Source organism: Rattus rattus, chromosome 16, assembly GCF_011064425.1.
Source record: "Rattus rattus isolate New Zealand chromosome 16, Rrattus_CSIRO_v1, whole genome shotgun sequence".
NCBI lineage: Eukaryota > Metazoa > Chordata > Mammalia > Rodentia > Muridae > Rattus > Rattus rattus.
In genome coordinates this window covers 39,568,694-39,580,528 of record NC_046169.1, presented here as the reverse complement: position 1 = coordinate 39,580,528, position 11,835 = coordinate 39,568,694, and the positions used below count along the sequence as shown (strand labels likewise).

At 51.0% G+C, this 11,835-nt stretch overlaps 1 protein-coding gene across 1 annotated transcript in view; it reads left to right on the top strand.

Moving 5' to 3' along the window:
- The first annotated feature begins 24 nt into the window (after positions 1-24).
- The window catches only part of Ube3b (ubiquitin protein ligase E3B), a 46,568-nt gene continuing 34,757 nt past the window's right edge, over positions 25-11,835 (top strand). Inside the window, exons 1-8 of the mRNA XM_032887299.1 lie at positions 25-428; positions 3,657-3,744; positions 6,273-6,454; positions 6,547-6,667; positions 7,631-7,690; positions 7,992-8,096; positions 9,571-9,667; positions 11,444-11,529. Coding sequence (XP_032743190.1) covers positions 6,294-6,454; positions 6,547-6,667; positions 7,631-7,690; positions 7,992-8,096; positions 9,571-9,667; positions 11,444-11,529 — 630 coding nt within the window. The 5' untranslated portion in view covers positions 25-428; positions 3,657-3,744; positions 6,273-6,293. The remainder of the gene's footprint in view (positions 429-3,656; positions 3,745-6,272; positions 6,455-6,546; positions 6,668-7,630; positions 7,691-7,991; positions 8,097-9,570; positions 9,668-11,443; positions 11,530-11,835) is intronic.

Here is an 11,835-nt window from a genome sequence, read left to right as displayed (position 1 = left end):
CACACCCCACTTCCGCCCCGCAGAGGGACACTTCTTAAAGCGTCCCCTGTAGCCCTAGATGGGGATTCTTTGTATCAAACGATTCCGCTAGGGTGGGTTCCATCTCCCCTTGTCTGAGTCAGGCTTTTATCCCCACTTCTGGATGCTTGTTTCTTCTATTCGGCTGCTAAAGAAGAAGACAGGATGAAGAGAGGTTTTCCCCGCCGCCACCATGGGCAAAGAAGCTGTGCGGAACTGTTGTTACCCGGAACTGAATGATTGCTTCCAGGCGGAGTTCGGAACACAACACCCGGGGCAAGATGGCGGCCAGACTTCGGCCGCTGCCCCGGGTCTGGCGGAACTCGGGGGTATCGGGCTGAGGCGGCGGTAGCTGCGGCCCGGACCCCGAGTGCGGGGGCCTCGAACGGATAAAGATCTCCGGACTGCGGGTAGCGAGTGGGAACAGGATGGTCGATTCTTTGGGTGGCGGGGTCAGGGACTGAGGGAGGTTTGTTTGGGGGCCGAGTCTTGGATTAGTGAATTCTGAGAAGGAGGGACTGACTTTCCGTCTTCAGGGATCTCCCTGGCCCCCTTATACTGATTTCCGTGTTCAGGCGACTGGCCTTACTAGCCAACTGAATCTGGGCGAGACGGACTTGTTATTGTGGTTGTTGATGTTGGTGCCAATGAAAGGCGTCGGGCCTCTGGATCACTCCAAGTGGCATTGGAGCCCAGTGCGCTTGCCGTGTGACCTTGGGTGAATCCAACCACATCTCTGACGCTCAGTTTCCTTCTTTGTAAATGGAGTAATTCGATTGCTTTACAGAGGTTATCTTGTAATGCGTTTTAGTGCGGTTCCTGATGGCTCTTAACACAGAGAGAAACTGGATCGCGTACTGACTTCAGCCTAGTCACAAGGGTGCCTGGCATTCTCAACTTCTGTTCTGCGTGTTTGTGTGTATCCTGAGCCTTGTCTTTCTGACTTGCCAATAAGTAATTCCTTTGGGATTCAAAGTCAGGAACCCGGAGGACACTGGCAAGTTGTGTTTCTCTGCCTTCTGTTTCCCCATATGGAGAGGGTGTAGCTTTCTAAGAGCAATAGCTTGGCTTATTCATGCTTTCTTTAAGAGCTGTTTGTCTGTTCTTGAGCTTTTAGAATTGGGGTGTTGTAGCCTAATAGGACAGAGCTGATACAAAGGAAGGCCTAGTTAAATATGTCTACATCGTCTGTTATGTGGTGCTACTTCTAACCTAAAGCAAAGTCGCTCAGCAGCTCCGGTTTACTTTACTTCACAGCCTGGACACTTGTGCGTCTTGTTGAGCTTCTTGAAGTTAGTCTCAACCAAATAGGTTGGTTTTAAGCAGGTTGCCTGGGAACATAGAAGTAACGCAGAGTCAGAATCTTGTCTGCTAGCGTTGAAAGCTTGGCTCTGCGGCTTACTAAGGCAAGATTTGATTTTTCTCATCTTGTTGCCACCCTTATTAGATGAGACTCTTAGAGGACTCGTGGCCTAGCGGCCCTTCCAGGTGCTTTATTCTTACCAACCTACTGTTTTCTGATTTCTCTACCTATAGAACTCTCATTTTCCTAAACCAGTCTCAGCTCTGTAAGAACAGCGCAGTACGGCTTCCTTAGACGTGACGAACTTCCAAATGCCAGTTATTAATATTTTCCTATTTATTCCGAACCTCAATACCACAGCAACTGGATTAAGGTTAAGAATAGCAAGTGTTCCACTGCAATCCTTAACAACCCTAAAATTGAATATTGTTATTATCCCAGGAAGCTGGGACCCAGAGTGCTCACGTGACAAGTCATGTGAGATAGAGTCGGGACTGACAAGGTCTGAAGCTCCGTCTCTCCGACCTGAAGGCCTCTCTCATTACGGTCTTTGCCGTGTTTCTCTGTGGCTCTTGGGAACGAGAACTTAACTCCCAGTTGTGCATCTGATTTGTTTCATGAGCTATGCAAGTGGTAAAGGGACAGGAGAGAATGAGGAAACCCGCAGAGTTAGCTGTTGTGCAGTGCAAGCAGAGGCCAATGTGTAAGATTTTGGATGGGAATAATTTCGAGAAAGGGATTAAATACTGAGAGAAATGAGAGCTTTGAGGTAGTCACAGATGCTGGGACAGTTTGCATGCAATTCATTTCTGTTTCCCTTGGGAGGAGGGGCCTCTCCTGCTCCCGGGTCCTGCCTACCACAGGGGATATCTTTATTTTTTTTTTAATTTATTTTTTAATTTTAGGCATATAAGTGGTTTTCATGCATGCATGCATGTATGTATGTACATATGTATGTGCATTTAGCACATCCATGACCAGAGAGGGTATCGGATCCTCTAGAACTTTAGTGAGCACTAGAAGCTGAACCCTGACTTTCTGCAAGAAGGAGCCAGCGCTCATAGCCGCTGAGCCATCTCTGAAGCCTCGATACTTGAGGAGAGGACTTAAGGTTGTAGTCATGCCCTGAGCCCCACTTGCACCTCTAGGGAAGTTGACTGTTCACAGTTTAAACAACAGGACCAAGACTCCACGGCCTCAGTGCTGAGCCTGAGATAGGGAAGTGGCTCACTGGGACTGTGCAGGTGGGAAGATTAAAAAGAAAATGGTAATAATAAAATAAAGAGGCTCAAAGAGAGCTTAGTGGTTAAGAGCACTTGCTGCTCTTGAGAGGATCCTGGTTTCGTTACCAGTGTCACATCACGTGGCTCATGACAACCTCTAACTCCAGCTCGAGGGGAACCCTCTTCTGGCTCTCCTAGGCACTGCTTTCAAACAATAACACAATAAAAACACACAATAAAAAAAACTTCAAAAAAAAAAAAGTTTTTTGTGTCCATAAAGGTGACCCGTCCGCTAGGCTTGTGCACGTTCTCGTGCACAGTTCTGCTAGCAGCTCGGTAGAACCGTGGTGCACAGGTGTCCGATCTCATGACACACATCTGAGCTGATCGTCAAAGATGGAAGACTGAGGCTCCCTCCCAGCGGTGTTGACAGAGCCAGCGTCTGGTGCCAGCTCTGTGTGACTCAGGCCCACATGCCTCTTCCTGTGCTACTGCACCTTGCACTGTCTGTGAAGTAGGGGTGGGAGGGGCGCTCCCCTACCCACAATCCTACTCCTCAAAATGGCCACTTTGATTTTCTTTTTGCCCTTCACTTTTGCCTGGGATCTCAGCCTTGACCAGGCGAGACCTGTTTCACTGCATGGTGGTTTCCATATGTGCAGCTCAACTTTGCCTTGTCACTGAGAAGTGGAAGCCGATAGTCCCGTAGGCAGCCATTTTTTTCCCACGTCATTTGCTTCTTAGGCATGAACCCCTTTTGCAACTTTTTCTCCTCTTGGAGTTACTTTGAAGTTAGAGTGTACTTAGAGGATTTTTTTAAATAATAATTTTAATTTTACGTGAATTGGTGCTTTGCCTACATGTATGTCTGTGTGAGGGTGTTGGATTCTCTGGCACTCAAGTTACAGAAGTATTTAGCTGCCATGTGGGCGCTGCAATTTGAACCCATGTCCTCTGGAAGAGTAGGCCGTGCTCTTATCTGATGCATCATCTTTCTAGCCCCTAGATGGGTTTGTTTTTTTTTTAAACCACCACAGTATCTTACTCACATTCAGCAACATTACAATGCCATGCCTGCAAAAAAGAAAGTACTAATTCTGAATCTTTCTTAGGCCAGAAAGACCAACTCCTCTGAAGCCAGAGGCTGCGCAGGGTCACTGATGGTCACCTAGCGTCTCCACTGCACAAGCAGGTCCTCAGGTGAGCTCTCCAGGCCCCGAGGAAAGAGGGAACTGTCAGGAACATGGCTGCCCCTCTTGTTCCAGCTCCCTTCCTCTCCTTGGTTAGCCCCCTATGCTGATGTAGTTCAGGAGTTGCTGCTGATGGGATTGGCTAGGAGCTGTGCAGCGGTGTGTTTGACTACCCCAAATCCTCGAACATTGCTGAGGACAGAGCAGTACGTCAGCAAATCCCTGGTGTCATTTGACAGGTGTGGGGGCGGGGAGGGGAGGCAGAGGTTCCTGACAGAAATCTGGGTCCGCCTATTACTCTATGTGTGTTTCAAAGTTGCTGCTGCTTCGAGTGACCTAACCTGGTGAAAGATGCTGTTCCAAGCTCTGGATCTCTCTGTGATTCCTGTTAATGATTCAATCAGCAGGGCTGACAGTGGTGTGTTTTGGGGTAGCTAAAGAAGTCACCCATGTAGGCTCAGTAGGTCAATTGGCTGTCAGTCAGAGCCACCCGATTGGGGCAAAAGTAGTTTGGTGTTGACTTATCAGTGAGGAGACGTGGCTCTCCTACTCTACCTACCAAAGGGGTGATATGTACCGTGTCCCCTGTTGAGATTAACTGGGCTGCCATGACTGCTGGGAACAGGATTGCTGGGAAAGCCTTTGCCGTACATGTAGGAAGCCTATAGTTCAGGTCCCCGGAATCCACCTGCGCAGGGCAGGTGTGATGCCCATCTGTAATCTCAGCACTTCAGAGGCCGAAATGGGGTCCCCAAGGCCATTTCATCATAGGTAAACAAGTTGACTTGGGGGCACTGGGTTAAGGTGAGACTCCTGACCTTAATAAATACCATGTAGAGCAGCGGAGAGAAACAACACCACCCTCAGTCCTCCATGTGCATGTATGTGTGTACCCGCACACATACACTCACACTCATCATGGAAACAACATACACACAAGCAAAAAACAAACGAAGCCCTTGGCTTCTTAAAAAATAAAAACAAAAAACACTAGCCAGAAAAGCTTTGGGGGCTGGCAGGATGCTCAGTGGGTACAAAGCTGCTGCCTGCCTGACATTTGAGTTTGATCCCTGCACCTACTTGGTGGAACACTGACATTTATGTTTTCCCCTGTCCTCCACACATGTTCCACGTGTGCATGTACGTACACACACACACACATACACACACACACACACACACACACACACAAATAAATTTAGTTTTTAACCACTTTTTAAAAACATGTTTGTATTTTTTCTGTTTGAGCGTTTTGCTTGCTTGTATGTGCACTGTGAGTTTGTAACCAGAGTTACAGGTGGTTGTGAGTTACCGGGGGCTTCTGGAAACTGAGCCTGGGTCTTCTGCAAGAACATCACGTGCTCAGCCCACGACATGTCTCTCTGGCCCTGGTAAATGTGAAGACAGACCTTGGGGTTCCAAGATGGCTCAGGGTAGAGATCTGATGGCCAGGTAGAGATTCGATGGTCTGATTTCGAGCTCCAAAACCCATGTAAAGAAAACGGACGCCTTAGACTGTTTTCTGACCTCTACACAAGCACCGTGACACGCTTGCCAACACCAACACACCATTCATGCACACTAAGCTTTTTAAATTTCGAGTGAAGTGACAGCAGGTAAGGGCCTGCTCCTCAGCCTGACAGTGAGTTTCATCCCTAGGCCTTGGGTGTGACAGGCATCGCTGTGGCCCTGGTGTGTGTGTACACCATCCAAACATTTGCTCATTCACACTTGCCCAAATATAATGCAATTAAATATTTTTAAACGATTTTTTTAAAAAGCAAAAAGCTTGTTTTTTTTTTTTCCTTTCATGTGTGACTGGACACAGCACAGGCACCAGTAAACACTTGTGACCCAAGTGGTGTTAACATCATAATGTCTGTCTCTTCCTCCACATTTTTTACTCCAAGATGGAAGGTGGCTGTTTCACTGTTGGCTGGGTACAGGGACATAGTGGAGAGGCACCTGTCTAGGAACCACTGACACCTGCTGTTCATTGACACTCTGGACAGGATGAGTCTGGTCTTGGGCTCTCCTTAAACTTGAAGGGACCCCTCCTCTTCTCTATGCCCAGTATCGATCTCATCCTTAAGAAAATGTGATTATTCAGGACAGCTATGGTGTCCCTGGTCTCCATGGGTGGTGTGAAAGAAGCTGGTAGGAAGTTGTGAGTGTCAGGAGAGCCATGAGTTCTGTGGGGAGTGGAGGCTGATGAGGCCCTACTGTGTGTGTTTCACAGTGTGACCTACACCAGCCCCTACTGTGTGTGTTTCACAGTGTGACCTACACCAGCCCCTACTGCGTGTGTTCCACAGTGTGACCTACACCAGCCCCTACTGCGCGTATTCCACACTGTGACCTACACCAGCCCCTACTGTGTGTGTTCCACACTGTGACCTACACCAGCCCCTACTGTGTGTGTTCCACACTGTGACCTACACCAGCCCCTACTGTGTGTGTTCCACACTGTGACCTAAACCAGCCCCTACTGTGTGTTCTACACTGTGACCGACACCAGCTCCTCTCTTTTCCTCACAGGGTTCGTGTCAGTTTGCAAACATGTTCACTGTATCTCAGACCTCCAGAGCATGGTTCCTCGACAAAGCCAGGCAGGCACGGGAAGAGAGGCTGGAGCAGAAGGAGCGGGAGCGCTCAGCGGTGCTGATCCAGGCTCTAGTCCGCAGTTTCCTCTGTCGGAGGCGACTGCACAGAGATGTCAGGTGAGAGCAGCTCCTGCCGCTGTTCTGGGGACGCCTTCCAGATGCTTAGCACCCTCTCTTTAAGACCGTCCTTTTCCCCTCTACCACTGTAGGAGAGAGATCGATGAGTTTTTCACTGCTGATGAGTCTGGATCCAGTAAAAGAAGTGCACTTTGTATTTTTAAGATTGCCAGGAAGCTGCTGTTCATATGCAAAACTACCGAGGACAATGAGGTGAGCCCTCACTGTCACCCACTGGCTTCTCTCCCTAGTCAGAGCCCAGCTCTTACCCTTTTGTTTAAGGCCTGCCTGAGGCACAGGTCACAGCCACCCACAGTCTTTGGAGACTGCAGGCTCCAGTTGTCCAGGACCGCACTTGATGTTTGTTAAGGTGAAATGCTGGCCTCTTACTTATTTACCAGAAAACAGCCCACTTTGCTGTGGCACTCAAATGACAGGGAGGTAGTGGGTGCCTGTGATCACGCTCAGGATACCACTGTCACCCCCACCCCCACCTCCTTGCAAGGGAATTCAGACAGGCACGATCCACCCCCATGGAGCCCTAGCCTAGCGTGAGGAGGACCAATGGTCACAAAGATGAGGACTTTCAGGCTCCAGGAGGGGACCCCATTACAGGGAGGGCCTTGTGGCGCGAAGTGCCCTCTTCAGGGGCAGGTGCTGGGCTAGAGCAGTGGAGTACGCAGTTCTTCCAGGGTCTGCTTTTGCTTGATCTGCATAGCAGGGAAAATGAACGGAGCTTTGGCAGGTGGCTGCAAGGCAGAGGTGACACTGGTGCTCAGGGAACTGCCTGAGGTGGGCACAGGTTAGAAAGGCAGCCTCCAGTCTGGGAGCCATGGCTGGAAGCTGTGGGGGTGGGGGGAGGCGCAAAGTGCCCACAATTGCTGCAGGTTAGAGGCCAGCCTAAGCCACAGAGTGAGGCCGAGAGAAGCCCCATTCTGGGTTTCTCTGTGAAAAGCACCAAGTTGAACACAGCTGTGGGCCCAGGCATTCTGTAAGCCTCCCCTCTGAAGCCCGTCTGTAGCCTGGCGCTCTGTTGTGTCCCTGTCTCTAAGCAGGACTTAAATGTGACCGTGAGCTACCCGACAGGCTCCCTGCGTGCTTTGTGTGTGCCCCAGACTTGTTTCTCACCTTTTGGTCAGTTTGGAGGACTGACAGCTGGCTTTTCTGCCCCTACAGAGAATGGAGAAGCTGTGTCGTAGCATCCTGAGCAGCATGGATGCAGAGAATGAGCCAAAGGTGAGTGTGGGAGCTGGAGAGTCTCTGCGAGCTCTGCAGGTCGAGCATACGCGCTCTGAGGGGTCCGCCCAGTGCATCAGACAGATGTGCAGTTGAGGGTTGGGTCCTCGTCTGCAGAGCTGTGCTTTGCTCTTGCCTCTGATTCAAGATGGCTGCTGCCTTTCGAGGCCTGAGAGCTCCGGGTTTAGTGTTAAAGTCCCTGCTACCTGCTCTCCTCATCCATGCAGTGGCACTGCCTCAGTAGAACATCTGGGCTGTGGCCCCAGACTGCCCACACTGCCACTCTTCTCGCTGCCTGTAGGTATGGTACGTGTCCCTGGCTCTTTCCAAGGACCTCACTCTGCTGTGGATTAAACAGATCAAGAGCGTCCTATGGTACTGCTGTGAGCTTCTTGGGCAGCTCAAGGTAAACCACCCCAAACCCACTCTAGCCGGTCTGTCCTCATCGGCGCCTCAGGTTCCCTTCCTCGCTGTTTGTGCCTTTGGGGATCTAACAGCCAGGAGGGAACTGGATGGGCACTGTCTGGGGGAGATGCTGCAGTTCCTGTGGCCTCTTAGGACACAGTAAGCATCAGTCACATTTGCCAGTCTCCACACCAAGGAACCTTCAGGGCCGGGGAGTGACTCAGTGGGTGAGGGCGTTTGTAGTGCAAGTTAGGAGGAATGCAATTCGAATCTCCAACACATCAACTTTGGGCACGCCATGAGTGCCTGTAAACCCAGCAACGGTCGAGTCAAGTGACTCTCAGGAGCCGGCCGGCCTAGGTGAATGCGGATCCCAAGGTTGAGTGAGAGACCCTGTCTCAAAAAATACGAGAGAGCAGCAGGGAAAGACACTGAAAGTCCTGTCTGCCTGCACCCACCAGCTCACACCCCATGACCCACACACCACACACGCGTAGCCCGCTACATACATACATGCACATACACACACATACATGTATACATACACACTTCAAAGAATTGTAAAACAATTTGAAAAAAGAAATGAAAACCTAGGAACAGTTAGTAGCAGAAGCAGGTGTAGAAGAGCGGTAGAGCTAGAGTCAGGGCTCCTGGGCTTTGGTGGATCCCACCAACCCTCCACGTGTTCTCTCCTGTGAACCTGGGGATAGATGGTGGATCCCAGGTGGATGGATGGTAGGGTCTCAGCCTAGAAAGCAGCTGGGTGTTGGCTTGGCTTGCTCTTGCGAACCGGGGAAAGCATCAGTCACGGTTAGAAGCAGCAGCAGCAGAACCCAGGCTGACCTACGTGCCAGGCGCTGCACTTGGCTCTCTGCCATCTTCCTTCACAAAGCCCCGGGAGAAGTCAGTGCCTCTGTCCCTAGTGAACAGATAGGGAACCAAAGCCTGGAGGGTTAAGGAACTTCTCCAAGATCACACTGCCAGTAAGTAGTGAGGCAGGGCCAGGTTGTAGCCCCCAGTCCTCATCAGGCTATCGCAGCAATGTATGGTCTGCTGTAGGCGCAGAGGATGAGGCAGCCTGGGTCCCTGCCTCAGCTGCTCGGCTCTTGCTTCTCAGCAGCATTTGGTCCTATGGTTGAGTACCCGTGCTGAAAGTCTACACTACCGTGTGGGCTCATGTGTGCACTGGCTGAAAGTCTAGACTACCGTGTGGGCTCACGTGTGCACCATGCTGAAAGTCTACACTACCGTGTGGGCTCATGTGTGCACTGGCTGAAAGTCTAGACTGTACCGTGTGGGCTCACATGTGCACTGGCTGAAAGTCTACACTACCATGTGGGCTCACGTGTGTACTGGCTGAAAGTCTAGACTGTACCGTGTGGGCTCACATGTGTACTGGCTGCGCAGTAGGGCGAGCACATTGCCGTGGACTGGGATCATGGATGTGAATGTTACTCTTCCTCCATTGTTTGCAGCCAGAAATCTTACAGGACTCCAGGCTCATCACGCTGTACCTCACCATGCTTGTCACCTTCACGGACACTTCAACATGGAAGATTCTCCGGGGGAAAGGTGCGTGGGACCACTTCAGACATCTTTCCCAGCCAACATTTCCACAGATGGGGGACACCACCACTCAGCATACACACTTTTCCCATTGCAAGCTCAGGAGGCCCCGAGCTTGAGCCCGAGCCCGTGCGCTTGGTGTACGTTGTCCTGTGTGCCTGTAGTGTTTGTGTTGAAGACTTTGTCCCTGTTCTTCTGACTCTCCCACCACCCTGCCTGTGGGGATGGAATCCACTGAGGTCTTCTTGTAGTATTTGTTTAAAAAAAAAGCCGGGCAGAGGTGGCCACGCCTTTCTTTAGCGCCAGTTCTCAGGCAGCAGAGGCAGGTGGACTCTGGGGTCTGAGGCCAGTCTGCAGAGTGAGTTCAGGACAGCCAGGAGAACCCTGTCTCAAAAACAAACACAAACAACAAAAAAAATTAAAGAAAAAAACAGGAAGGGTCTGGAGAGTGACCCGGGGGTTAGCAGCAATGAGTGCTCTTCCGAGGACCCCAGTTGGATACCCAGCGCCCACATGGTGGCTCACAGCCATTCATGACTCCAGTTCCAGGGGATCTGGTGTCATTTTCTTACCGCCATGGCCACCAGGCACAGGTGTTTTACATACAGGCTGGCAGCGCGCTCTACACATACAAGTAAATCTGAATGTTTTTAATGATGATACGATTTTGCTCATAGTGTTTATGGTAAAGTTGCCTTCCTTCCTAGAACTTGTCCACAGTGTTTGACACAAGCACTCAGCAAACTGCCTTATACATGCTGCACACTGCTAGACACTGGAGATGCGGTGGTTCACAGAGCTGGAGTCTCGTGAGCAGACACCACCACTCAGAAGTCGGTCTCACAGCCATGGGGTCAACCAGCCGCAGATTAGGACACTTGAGAAAAACCACGGGCTGGAGAGATAGCTCAGCCGTTAAAGGCTAGGCTCACAACCAGAAATATAAGAGAAAAACCACACTGTAGCAAACACAGCCGACTTCTTTTCTTGCTTTGTTTCTCAGTGCCTCACGGCTGTTACCTCCAGAGGGGGGTTTGTTGTACCAGGTGCTATAAATTGTCAATGGCTGATCTAAAATACACGGAGGGTGTCTGTTCTGTGCCAGTCCTAGGCCTTGAGTGAGCAAGAAGGATTTGCTTTATATATTTTTGGACTTAGAAGGGACCTCTAGCTTTTGAGATATGAGCCCTGCTGGGTGAGCACGTCCTGGTTGGGAGAGGGGACACAGCCCCGTCCTAGAGGGAAGTGCCAACTGTGTTTCTTCCGGCTAAGGGGTCAAACCTGAGAGGTAACACTTGAGCCAGACGTCCTATGGGAATCGGCCTCCCAGAGCTCTGGTTTGTCCCAAGGGATCAGGAACCTAGGCAGGGACCGTCCCCTCCCCTGGGATTGTGGCCTGGGCACTGTGCAGGTGCTTGGCGCTGTGCTGGAACGAGATGGCAGAAACAACTGGAGGAAGAAGGGTCCCTTTGGGTTGACAGTTGGGCTGGGGTACAGTCCACCATGGCAGGAAAAGGCTTGGCAGAGGAGCTAGAAACTGTCTGGTGGTTGGGAGCCAGAGTGGGCAGGAAACGGAGTGGGATGCAGCACAACCCGAACCCTGTGACCCCCACACCCTGTGACCCACTTCATCCCGCAGGGTTAGGGTCTGCTGCTTCCCAGTCAGTCACGTGAGCCTGTGGGAGACTTTCTCATTCAACCCGGTGTCACCAAGGCCTTGTCCTTGTTCCACTGTCCCCTTGTGGCAAGAGATTGTCTTCTCAAGCTGTTTTCTTCATTTAGGTGAGAGCCTTCGGCCAGCCCTGAACCATATTTGTGCAAATATAATGGGCCACCTCAACCAGCGAGGATTCTACTCAGTGTTGCAGGTCTGTGACCCCGTCCCTGACGTCCCCTGTGGCACCTGCATTGGATTCCCCGTGGGTTTACACGTGCCCTGCATCCTCCTCATAGAGTGGGTTTTTGGGAAGAGGTGGAGACAGTGTCCTCTTCTGTCACTTCCGGTCACTGGTCTTGGGAGGAGGACTGGCATTCAGCTCCTAGGAAGTTTACCTAACAGCTATAAAGGCAAGCCAGAGCCTTAACGGACATTGAGGTCACAGGAGGTGGCCCAGGGCTGCTCAGCTCCTTGGTGGAGGACAGTGTGTTTCTCTCTCGGCTATCAGAGGTCTCCT